The sequence below is a fragment of the Apodemus sylvaticus genome, chromosome 20 (genome assembly GCF_947179515.1).
Source record: "Apodemus sylvaticus chromosome 20, mApoSyl1.1, whole genome shotgun sequence".
In the NCBI taxonomy this organism is placed as follows: Eukaryota; Metazoa; Chordata; class Mammalia; order Rodentia; family Muridae; genus Apodemus; species Apodemus sylvaticus.
The window spans coordinates 15596951-15623632 of NC_067491.1; the positions used below are offsets into that span (position 1 = coordinate 15596951).

General features: G+C 45.5%; 1 protein-coding gene and 1 pseudogene across 1 annotated transcript; both read right to left on the minus strand.

Moving 5' to 3' along the window:
• Window positions 1-999: 999 nt before the first annotated feature.
• LOC127670358 (heterogeneous nuclear ribonucleoproteins A2/B1-like) lies at window positions 1000-1950 on the minus strand. Its single transcript, XM_052164669.1, has one exon. The coding sequence runs from the start codon at window positions 1927-1929 to the stop codon at window positions 1015-1017; it is 915 nt and encodes a 304-aa protein (XP_052020629.1). The 5' UTR covers window positions 1930-1950; the 3' UTR covers window positions 1000-1014.
• A 1219-nt stretch (window positions 1951-3169) lies between these two features.
• Window positions 3170-23982, minus strand: LOC127670360 (solute carrier family 35 member E3-like; annotated as a pseudogene).
• Window positions 23983-26682: the final 2700 nt, after the last annotated feature.

The window sequence follows — 26682 nt, forward strand, 5'->3', positions numbered from 1 at the left end:
AAACAGTACTCAAAATAGAAGTCTTAGTCCAAATAGTGTCTTATATAGGTGCATGCGTCTCTCTTATGCTGGGGTGCATCCCAGGGGCAGCTTATACCATAAAGGCTTATACACAGGCACAGGAAGTCCTGTTGGGTGCTTTGGTTCAGGTCCAAGTTTATTGTGGGTAATTATACTGCTACTGACTTCTATTGCATTTGGTATCCAAGGACATAGAACATAATAACCAATCATGCAATTGTATGTATGAAATCCATCTTGGCATTAGACAGTTTCCTAGTAATAGCACAAAATCATATGAGAAAGTTTCTTTAGAATGGCAGGCTAGGCAGGTAACTGTTACCTAGGCCTGAACATTCCATTAGGCCTTAATATTTTACCCACATCCCAACAGCTTTTGTTTTATTTATATTTGAGACAGGGTCTCCCTAAGTAGCAGAAGGTGCCCAGTCATTAGAACTCTATAGACCAGACTTGCCTCTAACTCAGATATCTGCCTGCCTCTGCCTCCCATGTTCTGGGATTAAAGGCCTGTGCCATTAAATGTGCCTGACCCATTAGAATCTTCTTGACTCTCCCTCCTAAATGCTGGGATTACAGTGCACCCTATCACACAGAGTGCTAAATGAATTGTGGGAATCCTCTCATTAGCTCTCTCCTTCTGCTCCTGTATATCTCCTTACTTTTCTGACAGACATGTATTCATCTTTTTGCTTTAGAATTATTTTATTAAATCATAAACATACAACAACTTCTTAACTCTACACACGCAGTTAAATTTTTAGAGGAAAAACATTTTATCTTATTACACCATTGACTCTAATAGCTTTTCAACATTTTGGACAAAAATCTTATAATAGGTTTCACATATCACCTGAAACTTACAAAACTTACAAAGAAGGAAAGCCTCTCTACTCTTAAGAGACCACTAGGAAGAAACAACAATTAAAAAGCTAAGAAACTGTCTCAAAGGCATTTTTTTTTTTGCAATCCTTCCTCCACAGTAAGGTAATCTTATGGTCCTCCCATGTTCCTGCTACCAAAGTTTCCACTCTTCCTTGGACCATAGCTGGAAGGTTGCTGGTTATAATTCCCAAAATCATTGTAATTTCCACTTCCATAATACCCCCTAGGTCTACCTCCATACCCATTATAGCCACCCCTAAATCCACGTCCACTTTTGTATCCATCAGATCCCCCTCTAAAGTTGCTTCCCGGTCCTGGTCTAAAATTGCCACGGCCACGAAAATCCCCAAAACCAAAGTTTCCTCCTCTTCCGCTCCTACAACTTTGGACTACCTGCATTTCTTGTCTAGACAATGCCTTTCTAACTTCTGCATTGTGACCATTTATGGTGTGATATTTTTGCAAGACAATTTTATCCACGGGATCATGGTCCTCAAAAGTAACAAAGCCAAAGCCTCTTTTCTTTCCAGACTGCCTATCGGTAATTATTTCAATAGTCTCAATGTTTCCATATTTTTCAAAGTAATCTCTAAGGTGGTGTTCCTCAGTATCGTCCTTAATTCTACCAACAAACAGCTTCCTCACAGTCACGTGGGCTCCTGGGTTTCCAGAATCCTCCCTGGCTACAGCACGTTTTGCCTCAACTGCCCTGCCATCGACGGAGTGAGGCCTTGCAGCCATGGCAGCATCCGCCTCGGCCGTGGATGAGAACGTTACAAACCCAAATCCTCTTGGTCTTTGGCTTGCGGGATCCTTCATAACCACGCAGTCTGTGAGCTTTCCCCATTGCTCGTAGTACTTTCTCAAACTTTCTTCTGTGGTTTCAAAGCTCAAGCCACCAATAAAGAGCTTACGGAACTGTTCCTTTTCTCTCTCCATCGCGGACTCCGTGGATTCAGCCTGATTTCCCTCAGCTGAGCCAGATGAGGAAGAACTTCTCTGATGGCCACGCCCGGGATTCATCCTGATGCTGTGGTGAGAGCAGGCGACAGCCAAGAAACTGCACCCCACCACAAGGGAGGACCTGCACACAGGACCAGTGCCGCTGGTAATCACATGAATTCACCTTAGGAAAACCATGTGGTGACTGGAGGAATGGCTCAACGGTTAAGAACTTAATACAGTTCTTCCAGAGGACCCCACTTGGTCTCCCAGCACCCACATGGGTTAGTCAGGGTTCTCTAGAGTCACAGAACTTATGGGTAGTCTCTATATAGGAAGGGAATTTGTTAATGACTTACAGTCTGTAGTCCAATTCTCTAACAATGGTCCACAGCAGTTGTGAATGGAAGTCCAAGAATCTAGCAGTCGCTCAGTCACACAAGGCAAGCAGGCAAAGAAGAGAATGAGTAAATCTTCCTTCTTGCAGTGTCCTTATGTAGGTCTCCAGCAAAAGGTGTGACCCAGATTAGAGGTGTGTAGCACCATGCCTGGATCTGGGACTTGCTTTGTCCCAGATGACCTTGAACTCAGAGATCTGTCTTAATCTTCTGAGATTCATAGCCACTGTGCTTCAAGATCTCTATGCCGTGATCCAGATATAGTCAAGTTGACAAGCAGGAACAGCCACTACACCGCATCAGATGTCTCACAACCTCCTGTAACTCCAGCTGCCGGGGATTGGAGGCCCCTTGGCCTCCACACCTGTGGTAAACACAGACTCACACAGGTAATGAGCAGTGGCGCACGTTTTTACTCTCAGTACTCAGGAGGCAGAGGTAGACAGATCTCTGTGAATTTGAGGCCAGCCTGATCTACATAGCAAGTTCCAGGACAGACAGAGCTACATAGACTCAAAATAAAAACAACACATAACAAAAGTACATAAATATATAAATTCATATGTATAAATAAACTCACTCTGGCATATATACATATGCATCAATAAAAATAAATGAATCATTTAAATGGAAAACCAGACCGGGCTGTGGTGGCACACACCTTTAATCCCAACACTTGGGAGGCAGAGGCAGCCAGATTTCTGAGTTCGAGGCCAGCCTGGTCTACAGAGTGAGTTCCAGGATAGCCAGGGCTACACAGAGAAACCCTGTCTTGAAAAAACCAAATCCAAAAAGCCAAAAAAAACTTTCTGTTGTTTTCCAATAATTATTTCGGAAGATGTCCCAGAACATTGACTGATTGGATGTAAGCATACAGATGTCAGACCAGATGATGCGGATGCCAAGGCTTCAAGGGGCTTTGGAATTCACGACAGGTGTGACCCGAAGTCTCCGGACTGCACTGTCTGCCCCAAGATCTGTGGTGTGAGCCTGGCTTGAGAGAGAGAAAGGCCTGGGAGGAAGAATTGATAAAGCTTTTATCACAACATTATAGAAAAGTCAAATGAATGAATGGAGATGGATCAGTGAATCACTGAATGAGTGAGTGGGATTAATAGATATGGAATTGGAAGCACAGATCAACGGGAGAGGGTGTATCTACTGCCTGTGAGGCTCTGGGTTCCAGCGTTGTACTGAAAAAAAAAATCAGAGATTCATAAACATGAGCTGATATGGTGACAGGAGCCTGTAATCCCAACACTTGGGAGGCAGATGCAGGAGGATGGATGTATTAATTACTTTGTTTTCGGATTTTTTCTGGGATAAAATAACTCAACCAAAAGCAATGTAAAGACCAGTATATTTTAGCTTAACATTTCCAGAGGGCTGAGTGTCCAGAGCGGTGGGCTTCCCCCAGCAAGGCTGCACCTCCTAAAGGTCCCATCATTTCCCATGGGGATGTGAGCCAACGAGGGACGTTTCTCATTTCAATCGCTGCTTCCGATTCTCATTGCTGAAGGTTCGAGGCTAGCCTGCTCTGTGTAGGAGGGTCTACAGTGCGACCCTACCTATAAATAAATATGTGATTAAGGGTTGCGAAGAGCCACAGAGAGGCACCAAAAGGCATCGGAGTCACTTCTCCTGCTGCGCTTTCTAATGTAGGTGCCTGGACATCCGACTGTGCTAGTTATCATTTATTTTGCCTAGTTAATCTTTTTATTTGAATTTGTTCTTGTTCAAGGCCAACAAAATGGCTCAGGAGGTAAAGGGACTTGTTGCCAAACCTGATGACCCAAGTTTGACCCCTAGAACTTGCATTGTGGAAGGGCGACTGACTCTTGCAAGTTTTCCTCTGACCAACACATGTTTGCTTTGAGCATGCACATACACACAGATGTATATATACACAAACACATACACACATACATACACATACACATACAAACACATATAGACATATACATACATACACATACACATACATACAAAAACACATACACACATACATACACACACACATATATACAGAGACATATATACACATACACATACAAACACATATAGACATATACATACATACACATACATACAAAAACACATACACACATATATACACACACACATATATACAGACACATACATACACATACATACACATATACATACAGAAATATACATACACACAAACACATATACATATATACAGAAATACATATAGACACACATACATAAACACACATATACAAACACATACAGACATATACATACATACATGCACATACATATTCATACACATATACATACAAAAATATATACATACATATACACATATGCACACATACACATACACATGCAAAATAAAAGTAAATAAAAAATTGTCCTAATTTTTAAAAAGACATGTAATTTTTAGCCTTATGGTTATATTAAAGATTTAGCAAAGTTCTATATGTTATTTTGAAAGCCTTACTTCTTTCCTAACTTGAGTAATTTCCTCCACTACATTCCTAAGGCTACAGGAATGTAGTTTGTTAGCCTGTGAAAAGAAGGCTTGTCTTCTCCAACATCTGCTTCTTAACAGAGCACTGATTCACAGGGCCAGGACTTGGCTGGTGTGGTGTGAAGACAGAGGGAGGAGACACTGTGGGTACAGTGAAAGTCATTAGGGAAAGTTTGCCTTGAATTTTTTATTTTTTGGATTTATTTATTTTATGTTATGTAAGCACACTGTTGCTCTCCTCAGACACACCAGAAGGGGGCATCAGATCCCACTACAGATCTGTGAGCCACCATGTGGTTGCTGGGAATTGAACCCAGGTCCTCTGGAAGAGCAGCCAGTGCTCTTAACCACTGAGCCATCTCTCCAGCCCTATCATTAGGCTCTTCTTTCATGTTTTCTAGGTAGGTTCTGGAAGTTTAGAAGAGTTGGCTAACTTTCCTGCCAGATTAGAAAAGGCAAGAGAAAGCGGTGTCAATAATGACTCCATGAGACCCTTCCCGTGAGCACGTGGAAACGCCGTGTGGGGCCGGGCGTCTGGGGGAAGGTCGGTTGGTTGTTGGACATGGGGAGCTCACAGTATCCTCTGATGAGTGAGCTATATGTAGTGACCCAGTCTTTTTTGTTCTCTTGACTCTGTGTTCTTTCAGTGAACTCCGAGGTAGCTAAGAAGCCCAGGGATTCAAATCCCCCAAGGTAAAGACCCAATTCAAACCGAGCAAATGAGGCCAGGCCTCGTCAGTGAAGAGGCCCCTGCACCCACTCAGCTTGTGCTCAGATCTTAGGCTGTCCCTCCACGTGGGTGGCCCAGGCCCCCTGAAGTGTGGGAGAAGGACCAGTGTTTCCACTTCTAACCTTTTTGTATACTTGTAAAAAGAAGACTCCTTTACATCAGATGTGGCCTATGTCTGGAATCCCAACAACTCAGGAAACCAGAGAAGGATTCTAACATGGCTAGTCCAGCGATCTTGGGTAGACCCTGTGTCAAACAAAAATCACAAAAAGGAGGGACTAAGGATATAGCTTAATGGTAAAGAAAGCACTGACGCCCCTTTCCCTTCCCCTTCCTCTCAAAAAACTTTTGTAAAATATGAAATCAGGGATTGCGACTTGGCTTGATTCACCAACTCCTTGGGTAGGAAAATCACCATAGAGAGAGGTTTGGCGATGCAGATGGCCATGTACATTTCCAGCCAGGGAAGTCAGTGTAGGGCAGGGATGGAGGGTATGATGACACTGGAGGACCTCATGGTGGCGACCTTGTAGGGCTTCTCCAGAGCCACACAGGCAGAGGCAGGGGAGGAGTGGAGCCAGGCTCAGGGAGGCCTGGGCCAGTTTCAGTGCAGGAAGCAAAGGAAGCCCTGAGTGTGTAAACCCTGAGTGTGTGAACCCTGAGTGTGAGATCCGATCCGTGATAGTGAGAGGCCCTGAGTGTGTGAACTCTGAGTGTGTGAACCCTGAGTGTGTGAACACTCAGTGTGTGAACCCTGAGTGTGAGAACCCCGAGTGTGTGAACCCTGAGTGTGAGAACCCTGAGAGTGAGAACCCTGAGTGTATGAATCCTCAGTGTGTGAACCCCGAGTATATGAACCCTGAGTATGGGAACCCCGAGTGTTAGAACCCTGAGCGTGTGAACTCACTGTGTGAACTGTGATTGTGAGAGGCCCCGAGTGTGAGAACCTTGAGTGTGAGAACCCTGAGTGTATGAACCCTGAGTGTGTGAACCCCGAGTGTGAGCCCCCTCAGTGTGTGAACCCTGAGTGTGTGAACTGTGATTGTGAGAGGCTCTGAGTGTATGAACACTGAGTGTATGAACCCTGAGTATGTGAACCCTAAGTATGTGAACCCTGAGTATGTGAACCCTGAGTGTGTGAACCCTGAGTGTATGAGCCCTGAGTGTGTGAACCCTGAGTGTGTGAACCCTGAGTGTATGAACCCTGAGTGTGTGAACCCTGAGTGTATGAACCCTGAGAGAGGTCCAGCATGAACTCTGTTGTTGACTTGGTCACGACAAACTCAAGACTCTAAGGCTCAGTTCCAAGCCCTTTCCTACGTGGTCCACACTCAAGGGAGCGCACAAAGCTTTTCTCAGGAGTCCTTGAGTGCTTACGAATGATTGACCACTGTGTGTAAAGACCAGCAGCAACTATGGCTCCCTCCTCCTGGATGTTCGCGGTCTGAGACTGCACACCTAGAGATGTAATAAACATGCAGGGTCTGAGTTGTGCAGTTTTAGAAAACTTCTACCTGATTCTGCCTTTACTGTATGGCGTTGGCCTTTCTCCAGGCCCTAGGGACCCAAGCTGCTGGGGCCTCAGCATTCCAGGAAGCTACCACACTGCTGCTGAAGAGTCTCAGGGTTCAGTCCCTGAGAGGAGTACTAGGCACAAGCACTGGATGTCCTCCTCATGATGTTCTTTATGAATTCAAAGAATGGCTTTGAATGTGGCTGAAGCATTCTCTATTCGGTCACCCTGTGATGAAATAGGACCGCAGGAATCCAGTCCCTTAAAGTTCCTGACCCAGGCCCGCAGATGTGTGGTGTGCATGTGGATTCTCAAAGAACACGGGCCTTATGCCTGAGGACAGGTCCCAAGGCACCATGGGAGGTGAGGGGCAGATGGAGACATGATCGCACAGATTGTATTGTATGTATTTGACCAGAAGTATGGTCAAAACCAGTCTCTGTGAATCTGGTTAGAGGAAGGGGCCTCTGTATTAGTCAGGACAAGTTGATTTTTATCAAAGCAGAGTATACACAGCTTATCTGGAGTCAACATCAAAGAGGCCACACACATTCCTGGTGCTGACTGAACTTGGGTCTGCTCATGAAGATCCACATTCCAGTCTGATGGCGGTCTGTGTACAGTATGCTAGGAATCGTGGAGTGGGAGGGGCAGACCAGGATTACTTGGTGAAGGTCAGAGAAGTTGTGCCTCAAGATGGCTTTGGTCAGGCCTGGCAGGAACCTTTGGTCTCCTCACGTAGCTCTGTCCCCCTGTTGTCACAAGAGTCCGGAGCTCCACTACAGTAGGTTTTCCCTAACCTGGTGGTTCTCAACCTTGCTCATGCTGCAGCCCTTTAATATGGTTCCTCATGTTGTGGGGTGTTGTAGTCTGTAGCTGCCTGCAGCTACTACGAACTGAGTTCCTGGAACAGAAGCTGAGGGATAGATGGGAAGGGGTGAAAAGAATGAGGCCAGGAGGATAGTTTACCAATCGAGGCCCCAACTTTAATAGAGGTCAGACCTTTTAACAGTTTGGGCAAGCCCCTCCCCCCAGACTCCAGGTTGAGTTCAGGGAAAGTCTTCTGGAGGTCCTTGGTTCTACTGCTCAGGTAGCTGCTTAATTCAGGAATTCGTAGATCTGGACAAACAATGAACTTAACCTTTACTCTGAGCTTCTCTACCCTAGGATAAAAATTCCTGCTGTAACCTACTTCCCTATTGTCCTTGGCCAACGTCAAGTTCATACCTTGTGGCATGACGCCCCAGTATGGCCCTGTACAGTGGGGGCCTCCAACCATAACATTATTTTCATTGCTATTTCATAACTGTCCTTTTGCGACTGTTATGAATTGTAATGTAAATATCTAACATGCAGGGAGAGCTGGCGGGCTGATCAACCAAGTTACCACCCTGGTCCAGATTGAGGGCTTTGAGTTGGCCCACACCAACATCCACTTTACCTATGAACTGCTGGAGCTCATGAAGGGGCCGGCCCCGCAGACCTCCACGTCACAGGTCAACAACAGGATATCCGAGAAAAGCCCCAGTGAAGATCCAGTATTGAGAGTGAAGCAGAAGCCAGAGGCCTCGACACAGACCAGGGAGTCACCGGAATGAACATTCGCAAGTAAAGACGCGTGGACCAAAGGATAGTGTGTGACATACTGTGACAGGATACGCTGCAGCTTCCACGGTGAGATTTTCTATTTTCTGTTTCCTTTTGTGGGGAGGTTCCAAGGGCAGGGGTTAAATATGGAGGGATGGGGAGATTTCATGGTGTGAAATTAACTATCAAAAGTTTAAAAATGTTTATGGAAAAGTTAAAAAAAATTACTAAAGGCAAAACAAAGAAAACTGAACACAACACCCAGGTGCTCGGGGAGCTGCCCAAAGCTGCCAGTGACAGCTACAGGCCCCCTCAGCCAATAGGGCTTCCTTCCTAACCTTGGACAAGCACAGGCAGCGGGCAGCCTGGTAACCGGATGCTGCTTCTGCTGCCGCACGCCTGCCTGGGCTCTGTTCACAGCTCCAGTGATTCTGGACCTCTCCATCCTGTCTGGGATGTTTAGGAGCTGGAATGAGGCACAACCAGCCACCTCTGTCCCTTGGATCAAAAGATTCAAGTCTTCAACTTTGCTTGTATTCCACAGAAGAGATGGTACCACTAGCCCTGAGTATAAGACAAGAATGAAAGAAAGACTTGGGCTTGGAGAGATGGCTCAGTAGTCAAGAGCACTGACTGTTCTTACAGAGGTCCCGAGTTCAATTCCTAGCAACCACATGGTGGATCACAACCATAAATGTTTAAAGACAGACAGAGTGACAGAGAGAGACAGAGAGACTGGCTCACTTAAACTTTAGAAGTGAGGAAATATGAATATTTCACACAAAAACCCAGTGTTTGTATTTGTTTTCTCCCTCCCACATTTTTGTTATATATTCTGAGGGCTGGAGATAAATGGTTCAGCAATTAAGCCCTTGCTGCTCTTGAAGAGGACCTGGTTCTTCCCCCAGTATCCACATGGTGGCTCACAAACCCTCTGTAACTCTGGTTCCTGGGTGTGGGGCGCCCTCTTCTGGCCTCTGTGAGAACCAGCAGTGGTTGTGGTACGGTCGGAAGTGCAAGCAAAACACTATCCTCACGGACTTTTATTTTCCGACTCTTACAATTGTGGTCAACAAGCCTCTCCGTAACGTAATCTCTAAGATGTACAGGAGGCTGGGAGGCTTGGTCTTGCTCTTCAGCTCCAGTCAGAGTTAGATCCGGGGCCGCCATCGCCATAGGGAGTCCTAGTAGATCTCGGGCTGATTCTGTGTCTCCCAGACTGACAAGACCCACCCATTCCTGTTCGGCAATGAATGCAGACCTGATTTCTAACTGAACAAACAGGGAACCAGGGAACTGAGAACGCACGCTTGGTACAGAATATTAGCTTGGAAAAGGGAAACCTTAAAAGCTAAACGTTTATCTGGGTGTTGTACCTCACACCTGGTCAGGCACTCTGGAGGTAAAGGCAGAAAGACTGAATCAGTCTCAGTTACACACCAAGGCCAACCTGGATGCTTGAGACCCGTCTCTAAACAAGCGAATTTACTGTGCTTTGGGTGATTAATGTTGTTCTGAGACAAATTTTAAGGCACGTAGTGATTTTAACACAGCAAGTCTTAAGAGGCATTTTAAAGAATGAAGCCCAGGAAAGTTCTTCCCTTTCCAACCCAGAACAGGTAGTCTACAGCCTGGTAACAACAGCCTCACTAGGCAGCCTTGACTAGGTCTAGAATCTGTAGATCAGGCTAGCTCAACTCAAAGATTCGGATTCCTCTGCCTCTGAGTGTGGTGATTAAAGGTGTGCACAGCCACGCCTGACTCCTTCACATTATCTTATTGCTTTCTGTTTTCCATGGGCGTGTATATGTATATATACCACTGCATGCAGAATTCGAGGAAGCCAGCAGGTGTCCTCTGTCATGCTGCCTTGTTCCTGAGAGAGCTCTCACAGAAAGTGAAGCTAGGCTGGACCCATCAAGCCCTGGGATCCTCCAGCCTCTCCTTCCCACACAGTACTGGGTTTAAGGGTTTCCATACAGTTGCACCTAGCTTCTATTTTAAAATTTTTATGTGTATGGCCAGACTGGATGGTGCATGCCTTTAAGGAGGCAGAGTTCAAGGCCAGCCTGGTCTACATGGCTGTTCTACCTGTATGTCTGTCTGTCTGTGTACCACTTGTATAACTGGTACCTGGGAGGCAAGGAAAGGACATCCATTTCCTGGAACTGGAGTTTTTTTTTTTTTTTTTTTTGGATTTGTTTTCTTTCTTTTTCTTTCTTTCTCTTTTATTTTTATTTTATTTATTCATTTATTCATTTATTTATTTATTTATTTATTTATTTATTTTTGAGACAGGGTTTCTCTGTATAGCCCTGGCTGTCCTGGAACTCTGTAGACCAGGCTGGCCTTGAACTCAGAAATCTGCCACCTCTACCTCCCAAGTGCTGGGATTAAAGGTGTGTGCTACCACTGCCCAGAGTTACAGATAATTAACAGTTGTCCCGTGGGCGCTGGGTATCAAAGCAGGTTCTTAGGAAGAGCAGCCAGGGCTCTTACCCATGAGCCATCTCTCCAGTCCCCTGAGCTGTGGGTTTGCAAGCAGAACAGACCAGCACTTCCACATGCACAGATGCCCACTTTCTTCACGGGCTCTAGTATGCAGGACAGAAGTGAGAACAAGGGGGTCCTTATCGTTTTTTTTAGCAAGAGTTGAAGATTAGTCATTTGACATAGGATAAAAACTACATCCAGTTCCACTGAGAACAAAAAAGACAGGACTGTCTAGGGTCTGTCACTGTGCTTGCTCTGGGGAATTGGTCTGTTTTCCTCAGGAATTTTCTTTTCAAATAGACGATAGTCTTCAGGGTGCAAAAAATGCTTATCAGCCTGTATGAACTAATAGAGTTTATTGTGTCTATGAACACACCTCACTCATCTTGCTCCTAGCCCCATCCCCGATGACACCAGCCATTTGTTCTATCCCCACACCTACCTGTTCAAACCACCTGTCCCCAGGGCTTATTTACAGCTAAGATTGGTGCCCAGTACTAGTCAACTCCATTGTTCCTAATGCACAGGAACCTGCGGGTCTCTGTGCTGGAATACTCTTCATTCGCTTCTGGGACATTGTTAACCATTAATTTAAACACACACAGAAAATGTTTCTTGAGCATAGGACCACAATGGTTAGGACGACATGTTCTGCCGTTCTTCGCATAATGACACAACTCTAAACTGAGGACAATTTTTAAAACAAAAAGCCACAAAAGCACACAGACAAAGCCATTCTCCAAAATACACATTTTAATGAGGCTTTGTTCTTTAAACGCACTAGGAAAAACAATCCCAAACAGGCACATTTCCTTCCTCTTTAATAGAATCTCAGTGTGTAATCAGTCAGCCCTTGGAGTCTGTGTGGTCTACACGGCCACAGAGCTCTTAGCCCCGACTCACCTGCCCAGATCCTGGGATCCAGGAGCATGTCCCCCGCCAGCCTGTCTCCTGATTGCTTGACAAGGTTTTGTTTGGCAGTGCTGGGGGTACAACCCAGGCTTTATCTGGTTAAAAAAAAAAAAAACAAAAAACCCCAAAACTACCACTATCAACAAAAAAACCTAATACATTAAAAGTTAGTTACCTCTCTCTGTGAAAAAGAAAGAAAATACAAGATAAAAGTTATCATCACAAGACATGGCTCTTTGTCTTAAGCTGTTTCCTCACAGAAAGTGTATGTTTAGAAGAAGTTATTATTTCAAGAGATCTGACTCTTCTGAGGTCATCAATGGCTGCTTTTAATGGCGAGATGTCAAGATACTTGAAGGCAGACACATACTTTTGTAATTAAATACCCAGCACTCTATTTGCTGGACCCCCCATGCATTCTGTCTGAATCTCAATTAAAAATATTTCTCAATTCCTCTGAATATCACACATCTAGCTAAATATTAGCTAGTTTTCTACCTCTCTTTCATATCTTTCCTATTTTTCACCAAGTTTCCGTCCAGAATTTGGACAGCTTTTGCTCTAATTTGCCACATTATGCAAGACACAATTCAGTCCGGTTCCCAATACCATAAAACACTCCCTACCTGCAGCTTCAGTATGTGGAGGGCAGGGCGTGTTGGGAGGGAGGCCATATTAGAAATCACTAACAGGAAATGATTAAGCAAGTCAGAACGCAGTAACCAGAACCAAAAGACCCACCTGAGTGCTGGGCAGGTCCTCTGCCACGGGCTATACCCGCTGGCCCCACAAGACTTTTCTTTGAGCAGTTTAATAACGAGGTTTTGTTTAACTCCATATATAGTATCTAGAACTCACTGAAAGCCAGGAGAAGACCAATGAGAAGGTCATTCCCAGCAACACTGTTACAATCTCAGCCATCCCCTCTAGCACAGGCAGCGCACACATGCTGTTGAGCTGGCTTTGGGCTCAAGCAGTCCTGCCTGTCTAACAGGGAAGAAGGTCTTGTGTCAGTTTTCTACTGAAAAAGTGATCCTTTCAGAGTTGTAATTTCTTTCATGATCACGTCTACGACAACTTGCTCTCTGTAACTATTTCAGTTCTACAGTGCAGTAATAAAGAAGAAAGGGCTAGATGGAGCGGCAGAGTTAAAAGCTAGTTCGGTCTATGTAGAGAATTCCAGATCAGTCAGGGCTACACAGTGAGATCCAGTCTCAAAACAGCTATGACCGCCACCCTGTCCAGATGACAAAGAGCTTGCCGATGGGAAGGCCTGGGTGAGCCAGCAGTTTGGCGTGCCCTTCCCTGGGAGAGCATGGACGGCCACAGCACAGCTGCAGTGCCCGAGCGCTCTCCTGTTCCGATGGACCTGAGCTTTCCCGTACTCTAGTTGGCAACCATCTTTTGTGCAGTTCCTAGAATTTCTTTGACGGTGCTGGCGTTTGAGGCCAGGGTCTAACATGTGTGAGGCAAACACTCTACCACCGAGGGCCAGCTCCCGGTTCATCAAGTCTTTGAAAAGAAGCCTGAATCATTTTGGTTTAAAAAAATTAAATCGATAAAAGGTACTAAAAACTGTCATTATCTGTGAGGAAGATACTTCTTGCGCGTCACTGACTGGATTCCGCAGGGAGCTTTCCCAGAGACGTACACATTTGCCATTTCTCATCCTTAGGACCCGACCTTCCCTTCCCTGCAGACTCAGAGCCGCTGGACCAGCTTGCTCTTACCGCCTTCCTGCTCGCTGAGTTTAAAGTGGGTGTAGGTGAGGATGCCAAAGAGCGTGCACAGGATGCCCAGTCCTTGGTTTACCGACAGTGGATCCTGAAACAAAATGTACCCTCCGCACAGGGTGATGCAGAACTTGAAGTGTCTGAACATGTTGTAGCTGAGGTGTTCAGGTAAGGAGACAAAGGGGCAGCGAGCTAGACACTAGGGTCACACGGGTACACACGACAGTGGGTACACACGACAGTGGGTACACACGACAGTGCGCACGCAGCGGACAGCTGCCTGTGGCTGGAAAGAACCTCAGACAACACAGAGTCAGCGGCTGCCATGCACTTAAAGAACAAACACTGTGGCACATGCTGGACAGATCACACTCTCCTCAGGCATGGTCTTTCTTAGTAATCTACTGATGTGAAGATGGTGACTGTCCAGACCGGCGAGACCTAGTAATTCAGGGTGTCGAGGAGAACCCAAGCATGAAAGAGAGAAACGGGCGAGAAAGAAGAGGGAGGCCAAGCAATCGGGGTGTCTTTGTCAAGGCCTCGTTAATGAAACGTAAAACACCTGGTTATGAACCCTCAGTAAGAGGAAGTGGGGGGGGGGGGTTGAGGTGGATACTAGAAGCACAGAAGGAAGAAAGGTCATCTGGGAGGGATGCTGGCTGTGGCTCGAGGCATCTGCACCTTTCCTGGAATGCTTATTCTGCCCAGACCATCCCAGGTGTTTGGCCAGGATGAGAACAGATTAATCAGCCTTGTGTGAAGAAGGGGCGGGGCGCGGGGGGGGGGGGGGGAGGGGTTCCAGCTGTAAACCACAAGGTCGGTGAACTTTCCAGCTGTAAACCACAAGGTCGGTGAACTTTCAAGGTGAGGGCTGTTGAGACATATTGGTTGGTTTCCAACATATCCCCCTTTTTTCTCTCTTAAGTTGGGGGGTTGCTATGGAAAGAGGGTCAGTGGAGAGCCTGTTTTAGGCTATGTGGTTTTGCCCCCACCTCCAGCACTGCAGTAACTAGGCCTTTTTAGATCCTAGTAGGGCAGGGCCTCTGCCTTAGGCTATGTAAGTTGCACCCACTCCTGGCATCACATCCCACTCCAATGGCTTCATCAGGCCCTTGGTGGTCGTGATGGGCATCCAGGTAGCAGACTCACAATAATCCCGTCATGGAGTCACCTTGCAGCCAATAGGAGGTGTGCAACTGGCTCGTGGCACCACAATATTTCCTGTCATTGGCCACTCCACAGCTTAAGACCCTCAGCCACTATTAGGAGCTGGAGGTCACCCTCCCTGGCATTGACATTTCTACAGCCTACAGAACCAAGAAAGCTCTGTGCCTGCAGCAAGGGTGGAGAACTGAAGGCTGATGGTTGTTACCTCCTAGTAAGCAGAAGAAAGGTTTTCCGGCTGAGTCTCGGATGTCCAGCGGATGGTAGTGGACTGCAACTGGTTTGTTTAAGGCAGAATTGATTTGTGATTAAAGGAAACTGGTTAATCTGTGAAAGGCCCAGGGGCCAACTGACAAAAGCAACAAAAGACCCATGAGGGGCCCCAAAAGGCTGGGGAGCAAGGTAGAGAGCAAGGTAGAGATCAGCATACTCTGGCAGCTAGCATGTTCCTTCAGCATCCTGCAGAAAGAACACAAACTTGCCTCTTCTCTATACTTAGAGTTCCCTGGCATTAAAGTTTTTAAATTTTGGGGGCATATAGAGATATGATTCTCCCTTCTTTTATTATAAAATTATTGTTGTAAAGTTCTATGGGCCTGTTCCATAACTCTTGCCTCTGCGAATTATGAGGAATCTCAGTAAATGACTAATATCAAATTGTTAATAAAACATCTCAAATGACTGACTATAATAATCAGCTACAATATTTGTCTTAATCTGATTTGGAACATTCAGTATAAAAATATATGTAAAAGCAGTTATAACTAGAAAGCTTGAAAATCTGTCAATGGTCATATGTATATTTTGATTAATTTTTTGAATTGCATTTGTATAAATAATTGTAAAAGTTAAGAATTAGTAGCATTAAAAAGAAACAATTTCAAGCAACTGTAAGCCATGATATATATATATAATTAATATATAAATCAAAAGTTTGATTTTTAACATTTTAAAAAGAACAGTTACAGCACCCAATTCAATTATCTGTGCTGAAGCAAGGGGACACTCAAAAGAATAAACATGTGATCTAATTATATGAGCTTTACTCCCATAGTAGACATTTTTATAGGATGCATGTATAAATTTATAACAATATAAAAACATGTATAGAGGCGAATTTTTAACAATTTATCTTTTAGACAACAATTATTAATTTTGCCTAAAAAAAGGCTTGCCATGTAATAAATCAACCATCAATGTTTTGTGATAACCAATTTGATTGCTGTTTGAAACGAGGAACAAACTTTTTTTTACCTTGAAAACAGAGGTTTAGGTCTTCCCAGGGCAAGCTTAAGATGAGGTTAATATAAGATAAAGCCAAATAATATATCCTAACAACCTTTAGAAATTCTTTACGTAAAAATTCTAAAAATCCATAGTTAGGAGAAAGGCCTGTAACAAACATTCCATGAACATTATACACTGAAAAATTTAAGATCCTAGCTTCTTGTATTGACAGAGACAAAACATCTTTTCTCACTTAGCCATTCCTTGAGGAAAAAGCCTTCTAATGAAATTGCTTTATTGCTTCTTTAAAGTTAGAAGCAAATGCTTTTATAATTATGAGAATGTAAAGCAAAAAAAAAAAAAAAAACCCTTTACATCTATAATAATTTTGTATGGAGTAGGCAGGCCAAATGTTAATGCCCTTATAGCCTTATTGACCTTTCATAGATTTGAACTGCATTTTAAACCACACCTGGATAAGTATTTCAAGAATGTTCTTTTAGCCAAATACTCCCTAGTTGAGGCCTGCAAGGCAAAACCACAAGCTTCCTCACTAGCTTTCACTGAGGCAGCTCCAAACCTTGCATTAATTCAAATGTAAATTTTTTTAAATTTTTTTATTTTTTTTTGGTTGCCCAAGGACCCACTTTGAGTCCTTGGCAAGGACATTTCATGCGGTTCCTCAAAGTTACTATCTTCTAATCTGAGCCTTTTATCTAAGACCGGACCCAAACCTGCCTGTCCAGTCCAGCAAGGACATTTTGTAAAGAAACCTGTAATTCCAGGATTCCGGAAAAGATCCTACTTGTTTCTTAGTAGTCAATTAGCCTGTTTGATATCAAATAAATTTCCACTGAGATCTCCTTTTTAATTTTGGAGGGTTAAATTTTGCTCCTACCATTGTAGCCTATAAACTTGTGGAAAAGTGGCAATAGGCCTATAATGGCCACAGCTCTATTACTCTTAAAATTATCTTAATTACAAAATATGTTAAGAATTGTGAGCCTTTAACCAGGACGCAAACTGCAGCCAATGGCACACTGGCAATTTTTATTGTAACTCAATTTTTCCTTGCAATATTAGAGCACAACTGCAACTTTGGAAGCAAATCCCAATTTTAAACAATCTATTTTCTTTAAAATCAATGGCAAATGCATCATTTTTATAGCACAAGGTTTGTCTGCCTGTTCTTATGTTCAAGTGTATGACAGTGTAACTTATTAAAGAGACATTATTTTAAATCATATTTTTTATAAGTCCAATCTCCAGGCCAAGATTCACACAAAACACCATGCCAAATTAGAAGCATCTTAGAGGCCTGTATTTCCTGGGTTGCATCATGCCACGTGTAGCTAGTTAAGATGGCTCTGACACTGAATCACCAGTTTTAAACTAACCTTTTCTTAATAACACTATACCTTTTAAATCACAACCAATTAATTTATAACTCTATAGTCAAGATATGTAAAACCTTATACCATTAAGACCAATTAAAAACAAGAATAAAGCAATTACACGAACTTCATAAGTTAAACCAAACTTTTCCAAAATCTTGAGGCTTCCTTCTCTAAAGAGGCTTTTTTTTTCCCAGCTGTGTTTTGACTCCTACTTAAGAAAGAGAGACACCTTGAATTAGCTTCCTCTGTGTAAATTGCAGAATGGCAGGACTGCCGGCAGATAAAGCTTTTTTACCATTTTTTTCTTTTTAACATAAAACATAAAAACAACCAATCATTCAGCCAAACAAAACAATGGACAACACAAATTGACACACATATGAACAAGTTTTGGTGCCCCAAGGACAAACAACAGACAGAGAAGGAACTTGATGTCCCAAAGAGATCCAAATATCTTAACCTGAACTAAGGAGATCTCTAGTAGGTTTCAGAGAGAAAACAGGACGTCTTCCGTTTTCCTCTCCTCACCAGGAGAGTTTTGAAATAGCTTCCAGCCATTTTTTGCTTTTTTTGATACCACGTTCTACACATGGAAAAACTGCTTTTCTGAAACCTGCTTTTTCTCTTGTTTAAGATTTAACAAGGGGGAAGGGGGGTGCCTAGGCAAACACACACACCTGTGGAGAGAGGTGGGAGGGGAGGAGAGCCCAGGAATTTCTCTGCAGTCCAGGTCTTACATGCTGCCCATGAGTGGTTTTTCTCTGGCCACCTCAGCAGCAGTCTCTGACTTCCAAAGAACATTTTCTCCCTCAGAGAGCTCAGCTTGAGCCAGCTGTTCCTGCACTAACTCCATGGCTGCGAACAATTTTTTAGCAGGGAGGGATCTTATCCGCCTGGCGTGCAGGGGGAGCAATGGCCCTTATGAAAAATGGGCATTGTAACCTAGGCCTGCGAGATCTATCTTGGGAGTGGTAGCTACGAGCATGGGTCTCCCCTGTCCATTTTTGCCTAGTCCCTGTCCAGGGAGATAGCCCTGGGAGAGCATTTGTTGAGCAATAACCTCATTGGGACCACACATAAGGACTTTCATTTGAGAGAGAATGTCTCTTCCCCAGAGGTTAACAGGCAGACCAGGGACCACGAAGGGCTGAGTAGAGCAAGTATTTCCCTCACTGTCCCCCAAGTCAGCAACTGTGAGCTCTGGAGAGTATTTTTTTGATTGTCCAATCCCCTGCAGATGGGTCAGAGAGGCTTGCAAAGGCCAAGCGGGGGACCAAGCACTTTGCAAGATCACAGTAGAATCGGCACCTGAGTCTAAGATACCCTCAAAGCTTTTACCATTTATTTTAAGGCTGAGTATAGGACGATCTCTAATAATTGCCTGGACCCAGTAAAGGTCTGAGGAACCTGGCTGAGAGGGGCCGCGCTGCGTGCCTATTGCGGGGTATAGGGTGACAGGCCACGTGGAGGGTCTGGAGCAAGTGGCAGTCGATCAGAATTATGGTAATGAGCTGCCTCCTCCTCCATGGTGGCTGTATTCTCAAGACCTAAAGGCTCCTTATCATGGGGTCTCTTAAAGACTGGATTAATTAATGGCATATCAGATGGGGATGGATCCCTCAGGAGCAGAGGATAAAGAGAAGTCACAGGAGCGGATGGCGGGAACTCAGACCTGTCTATAATGACCGAGGAAGGTTTTGAAGAATTCTTTTTAGGGGAAAGCGAGGTCACCGAGGCTGCCCCAGAGAAAGGGCAGAGTCAATATTCAGTGACCGACAAAAGCTGCTGTCTACCAGGGTCCTCATTCGCACTCTCTATTACGTCAAGAATGAGCCCCCAGTAAGAAAAGGCGGTGGCAGGAACTGCGTCAGGGCCCTGCCTGGTCAATTATTCATTTAGTTCTCGATCCACTTTTGCCATTTTTTTTATAGTGAATCTCTGGTCCATCTATGATGAACCATCTATGATCTATAAAAAATGTTATCAAATCCTTCTTTTTAACTCAACTCCCCTTTCCCTGAGAGAAGCTTTCAGGTCTCTAATGAAGACCGCTTCTTTAGAAAATGGCCCATTTCTTATGGGACGGAAATGAAAACTTACCCAAGGAAACTTCTCCCATGAGCGGTGAGAATACCGCCTCCCAGTGGCAGCCTTCTCCTTTGGGATTTCCATCCGACGAAGATCCGTACCTCGAGCACCACGTAGGGCACCACTTGTCCCGACCGAGGAGAACCCAAGCCTGAAATAGAGAAACAGGCGAGAAAGAAGAGGGAGGCCAAGCAATCGGGGTGTCTTTGTCAAGGCCTCGTTAATGAAACGTAAAACACCTGGTTATGAACCCTCAGTGAGAGGAAGTAGGGAGGGGTTGAGGGGGATACTAGAAGCAAAGAAGGAGGAAAGGTCATCAGGAGGGGGCTGGCTGTGGCTTGAGGCATCTGCACCTTTCCTGGAATGCTGGTTCTGCCCAGACCATCCCAGGTGTTCAGCCAGGATGAGAACCAGTTGATCAGCCTTGTGTGAAGAAGGGGGGGAAGGGGTCCAGCTGTAAACCACAAGGTCGGTGAACTTTCAAGGTGAGGGCTGTTGAAACTCTGGTTTTCTAGGGTTTGGTCTCCGGCAGGTGACACTGTATTAAAACTGTGTGTGTGCATGAGTGTGACACCACGGAAGCCAGAAGAGGTGCTGAATCCCCTGGAGTAGGAGTTACAGGCAGCTGTGGCCATCTGAAGCAGGTGTTTGGAACCGAACTCAGGTCCTCTGCAGGAGCAGGGTGCACTAGACACTGCTGAGTCCTCTCTCTAGCCCCACACTGTAATGATTCTTTCCAGTTGGACCTACGCTACATATGCACACTCCAAAGTGACAAGAGACTGTTTCAAGCGTTCCTGGTGACCTCTCCAAAGGCGCAGCACAGGGGGAGAAAGGCGTGCACAGCAGGCAGAGGAGACACTTAGCACAGGAGTTCATGGCTATCCTACGGAATGCCTGCCTAATAAACTGTCACTGGCTGTGAGCCGATGTGCCAGGTGCCAGGGAGCTGATGTGATGTGTGGGCAAGGGAGAGAGGAGCCAGAGGGAGCACCACGAGCACCAGCCGCTGTCAGGTGCTCCTCCATGAGCACCCGTCTCCCTCCACTGCTTCCCAACTTCCCCATTTCTCGACGGTGGAGGCTCAGATCCTTTAATGAATTTTAAAAACACTGATTTTATGTGGTTGTGTATGGGTGCAGTGTGTGTGTGTGCACAAGTATGGAGATCAGAGGTCGGCTTATGGAGCCTCGGTGTGGGTCCCCGGGCCTGAACTCAGGTCAGGCTTGGTGGAAGGCACGCCTGCTGAGTCACCTCACCACAGCAGCTGCAGTAGCCAAACGGCGCTGCCAAGGCCAGGAGTCCAACACAGGTGAACTCAGTTAACTCCAGAGTGCAGGCTGTAACCTAAGACGGCCAGCAATTCACTACTGGGCTAAAGTGTTTCCCCAAGTCATTCAGACCAAAAAATAAAAAATCAAACCACACATTAGACCTCAGAAATTATTCTCTTGCCTTATGTTACGCATAAACTAATACTGTTTTACTCTTCAGATGTATGCTACAAACCTACGCATTCTCCCTAGCAACTTAGAAGCAGCTAACACTACACCTCGGATTCTCTGCCTCTGCCTAGTAAAGATGATCTGTGTCTACCTTGTACAGTTGATGTGAATCAAGAAGTAATACTGCAAAGACTCTAGAAAACAGCAAGCACCATCATGCTAACTGTAAGGTATAGAGCTACAGAGTATAATAAGCTATAGAGTATAATAAGCTATAGAGTATAATAAGCTATAGATTATAAGCATCCGTGCACGGCAGGACCGCCCAGCACTGTATAGTTACTGTCCCTAGTTTCTTAGCCGCCTCCCTGTCACTCTCTTTGCAGTGATGGGGACAGTGAGCTGACTGACCCCGACCTTAGGTCCCTGAGTTCATAAGCGACCTCAGAGAATTCACAAGAGCTCCCATAACATACTCAGGCTCACAGGAAGTGAAGGCCCTGGGCGGGGCCTGGATGCCTATGACCTCTGTGCACAGGCTCTTCACTTGGTTACTGGGCATGGCAATGCAGGCTTGTGACCCCAGCTCTGAGGAGGCTGAAGCAGGAGATTGGCAGTCAAAGTCACCTCAGCTACACAGTGAGTGAGATCAGCCAGGGCCTGAGACTTGCGGTCCAGGAAATAAAAGCACTGAAGTTGGTCGCTGGCTGGGTGAGTTTTAGCTCAGTATACAGAGCTTGCTTAGAATGTCAGTGCGCCCAGTCCTCAGCCCTTGGAGCCCTGATCCAAAATATAGTAACAATGTTTCTGGGACAACCCAGCCAGCAAACAGTAAGGTGCTGGGGCCCAGTACTGAGGGAACATTCCTAACTAGAATGTCTTCCTTTATCACTGTGCAGATTTGTGTGGCAGAGGTAACACTGGTTCCACATTGGCTCTGACGCCTCACCTAGGCATGCCCAGCATTTCCAGACCAAGGTTGCCAACATAGAGATGCGACTGTTTCACTGCACCTTATACCCCGTGGTTTCTCCCCACTACACAGGTCACAAAACCCAGCTTGTTGGCAACTTATGGTAATGAAGTGAATCCATGGTGGGGAAAAAAAACTTAATACTAGTGACAGGCAAGGCACTGTGCTTGCCCAAGAAGTCAAAAACCTCGAAAACACTCTACTGACACAGACAGAGTATCAGAAGCCAATAAACAAGTTGCGACACCAACACTTCTTCTGGGTTTAAAAATATGTACATCTGAATTTTTTTCACATTCAAAGGTTTGGAGGTGTGTACGTTTCATCTGAGTGACTTTATAATCAAAGGGTAAATGACAAATATGACCAATGAACTAAGGAGGCAAAACATTAACACTCATTTTGGAAAGACTTCCGAGAAGAAAAATCCAAACCCAGGTTTGTCCCAAACTACGCTTACACACGGGCTCTGTGCACTTACAAACGGGCATTTGGTGAGCTTCCACACCTGAACGTCTGTCTCTGATCGCTTCACTTTCCCAGTTATGCTTTCTTCCCATGTCTATTGTCTCTAGACTGTATGCTCTAAACCTTGGGTTACAGCTTCAAAATTTATGAAATCTGCTAAAAAGGCACATAAAGGAAAGAAAAAGTTACCCACCACTTGATAAAGGGACGTGACTACCACACCAAGTGCAGCAAACACCATTACAAGGGAATGAAACTGCACATCGTAATAAGAATGACACCTAGGGTAATAGGAATCTGCAAAGAAAAAGAGGCAAACTCGGTGAGATTAAATTCAAGAATGATGTCTTACAACAACACTAAGGAAACACATCACTGGTGGGGGGGGGGTCGAGGGAACACTGAATTGCATGTTTTCTTCCTTTGGGGAAAACTGCCAATTCTTCTCTACAGACATTCACATTCAACTCTACATCTGGAAGAAAATAATGAATCCATAAATCACGCTTTCTAAGGAAACACTTTTTAAGGAAACACGTTATTTACATACAGGTAGGTAAATGGACCCCTAAACCAGTATTTATAAACACATGAGCATAAACATGGAAGGAGGAAAGCATTATGATCTGAACAACTAAAAACTACCAAGTGCTAATGTTATTTTAATGAATTTCTTTTTATTTAAACGCAAGGCACCCCAGCAGTATGCCACTGAAGGCGTATTTGGAGATATTTTACGCTAAAGCATTTCATGTTTATCACATATGGTTCGAATATCCGGGGGTAGGAGGAGGATTTTTTTTTCTGTCCAGGTTGAGCTTTTGCAGATATCCTGACACACTGAACTGTTCCAACTAAGGCAGCCCTCCCCACTCATCAATCAGAGCATCTAAACACTTTAAGAACCTGCGGAGTGTCAAGATGGCTTTTTCCACGCCTTCCCAAATAAGTCACTTACAGAGCCTGGCTCGTGTGTGATGTAAAGATGATGGGAAAGGGCTTCCGGCGTGCCAGGCTATAAGCAAGGTGCATTCAATTTTCCCGGGGGTGTGGGAGGTGTGGGGGGGAAGGCAGTCAGGGACAGGCTCACGCAGCGGCAGCTACTCACCAGCATGAGCTGTATTCTGACAGAGAATCTCTTCTGGTACCAGAAGGTCTGGATGGCTATGATCACCGGCGTGGTCATGGCCTTGGCCAGCTGATAGGTGCCTATGGTGTTGTTCTGCAGAGAAAGGTTGGTGAAGACCACAATGCCACAGAAACTGAGGGCCAGGAGGAAGAAGCTGGAGAGCGGCAGACTTTTGGGGGCAAAGATGTCCAGTTTCTGGCAGATGTACAAGCCCAGCCAGGTGACCACGAAGTGCACCAGGGTCAGGCTCATGTTGGGGAAGCCGTGGTGTACATAGATCCATTTGTTGAGGAACACGATGCAGATGGACACCAGCAGGTTGAATAGGAGCCCGGCGGCGATGCGCCCGTTGCCCCGACCTGGTCCGCCAGCGATGCCATGATGCCTGCCGGCGGCGGCGGAACAGCGCCCTCGACCGAGCTCGGGCTGTCCAGCCTCCCCGCGGGGCGCCCGGACGCCCTCCCGCTGCCCCGGCTCTCCGCCGCTGCGCACACACAGCCTCCCGCCTCACGGCCCGGACGGAGACCGGCACGCGCCAGCCGGGGTCCCGCGGGTCGCCCCAGCTCCTCCCAGCCCCGCCCCCCGTGTGGCCACGTGACCCCGCCTGCACTTCCGCCGCGCAGGCGCGCTGGGCGCCCCTCCCGGTTGCTTAACTCAGCCCTTGGCGCCCAGGGAAAATTCATTTCTGTGGCCGGATTTACTGGGCGGCGCAGATTCCCCGCCAGTTTTACCCTCCACGGTGCTGAACTGTTTTAATCCTCTGCAGGCGGGCGGGGGGGTAGTGTATTACTTACTGAAAGCATATTTTAAAATATCTTTAAAAGTCTAAACAGGTAAGAGCGGATGGACAACTGTCCTATAGTGTAGATTTAAACAGTTTGGCGTATTTGCCTCGAAAAACTTTAAACCACACCACGAATTTTTTGGTAAAACCTAAGAAGCAAGTAAATTTTTTCTGTATGGCCAAGATATTAATTGCAGTCCTAAGAGGCTTATTATAGTAGCTTCAAAGTTATGGAGCTGGAGAGGACTTCTAAGTTTTGTATTATTATTTGGAAGTGAAAATTTATATCTTTTTTGTTTTTGTTTTCAAGGCCGAGAACTCATTCTGTGGACCAGGCTAAACTCGAACTCAATATTCATTTATATTCACAGTTACAACATGAGAGTGACTTTTCTCATCTGCAAACTACCGTATTATCTTCCACACTGAAAACAGGGAGCCGGCTTTAGTTTGTTTGTTTGCTTGTTGTTTGAGACAGGGTTTCTCAGTTTAGCCCTGGCTGTCCTGGAACTTACTCTGTAGACCAGGCTGGCCTCGAACTCAGAAATCCACCTGCCTCTGCCTCACAAGTGCTGGGATTAAAGGCGTGTGCCACCACTGCCCGCTGGACCCGGGTTTTACTATTTACAGGGATTAGGTAAGCAGGCTTGGAACTCTCTCCAGAGCTAAGGATGACACTGAACGGTCCTCCTGCTCCCACTCGTTAAACTGTCACAAGCCTTGCAACTAATGTGTAGTTTTTAATTTTGGACACTTTCATAGGTTTTTATGAGGTTTGCTTATTTCTCTGCCCATTTTCTCCAGGGAACCTGTTATTTCTAATTGGCACTGAAAAGAAGCTCCTTGCTTCAGAGGCACAGTAGATTTTTTTGATGACTTTTCCATGGTTAATTAAGAAATTACATGTGTGTGTATGGGTGCCCGTGTGGCGGTCAGAGGATAATCCGCAGGAGTCTGTTCTCTCCTTCCACCGTGAGGACTGAATCACACACTGTCGGGTTTGGGAGCAAGCGTCTTTACCAGATGAGTCATATCAGCTACCTTCCTCTTGTGAATCGTATTTTCTTAGAGAATTGCCCATTTACTTAGATGTCTTAGTTGGGGAGGAAAGGGTTTATTTAGCTTACACTTCCACATTGCTGTTTATCACTAAAGGGAGGTAGGATTGGAACTCAAACAGGGCAGGAACCTGGAGGCAGGAGCTGGGGGAGGCCAGGGAGGGGTGCTGCTTACTGGCTAGCTCTGCCTGTTTCCTTAGAGAACCCAGAACCACCAGCTCAGGGATGGCCCCTCCCCCACCAATCACTAATTAAGAAAACGCCTTATAGCTGGATCTTGGGGAACCGTGTTCTCAGTTGAGCCCAGCCCCCTTTCAGGTAACTCTAGCATTGTCATAAGACCAGGAGCACACACTCAACTCTTCATCCATTTCATCTATGGTTACTTGGATTTATTTTAAACATTAGCTTTTCGATTTTCTGTTGCTTGTGCTGGTTGGGTTTATATCAACTCGACACAAGCTAGAGACAATATGTTAAGAGAGAGCCTCAATTAAGAAACTGCTGCCAGCACGTCAGTCAGAAGATACGCCTGTGGTACACATTTTCAATTGATAACCGATATAATCGATGTGGGAGGGCTCAGCTTACTGGGAAGTGTCATCCTTGGGTCGATGGTTCTGGGTTAGATAAAACAGGCTGACCAACAGGAAGCCAGCTGCCAGTAAGCAGAGTTACAAAAGGGCCCCTCTGCTTCAGTTCCTGCCCTGCCTTCCCTCAGCGATGGGCTGTACAGAGTTGCATAGTGAGACCCTGCCTCAGACGTGGAGGGGCGAGCAGAGGGGGAGGGCTGTGAGCGCCTGGGAAGTTGACGCCCCTTAGTTGAGTCTCTGCGCTTATGACTATGGGTTCTGGCTGAGAGTCTTAGCGCGATGACAAGTGACATTTTCCTCTCAGGCCCTCCAACTTGACACATGCTAGGTAAATGTTCTAACTTGCTACATCTCGGCTTTTTGAGTGGTGGGGTTACAAGCACCTGACAGCATGCCTGGCTTCTGTTTTTCTGGGAAGCACATTCGATATTGTATGTAGGGATGCCCTCCATCTCTGGTGACTTTTGTCCAGGACAAAGTCAGAGCCAAAGTTCCTTTATTACCTACATGCATACTCAGTTCTGCTAGTTTTTTGAACACTATGTAACTCTTTTATCTTGAAAAAAAAAAAAGAAATATAACAGGAAGGTCAAAGGTTAGTACTCCTCTGCCCTTTAGACTTCCTATTTTACCATGTGGCTTTGT

Bases quoted from the DNA above. Each gene is read 5' to 3' on its own strand.
- LOC127670358 (XM_052164669.1), bottom strand. From the start codon at position 1,929: ATGAATCCCGGGCGTGGCCATCAGAGAAGTTCTTCCTCATCTGGCTCA.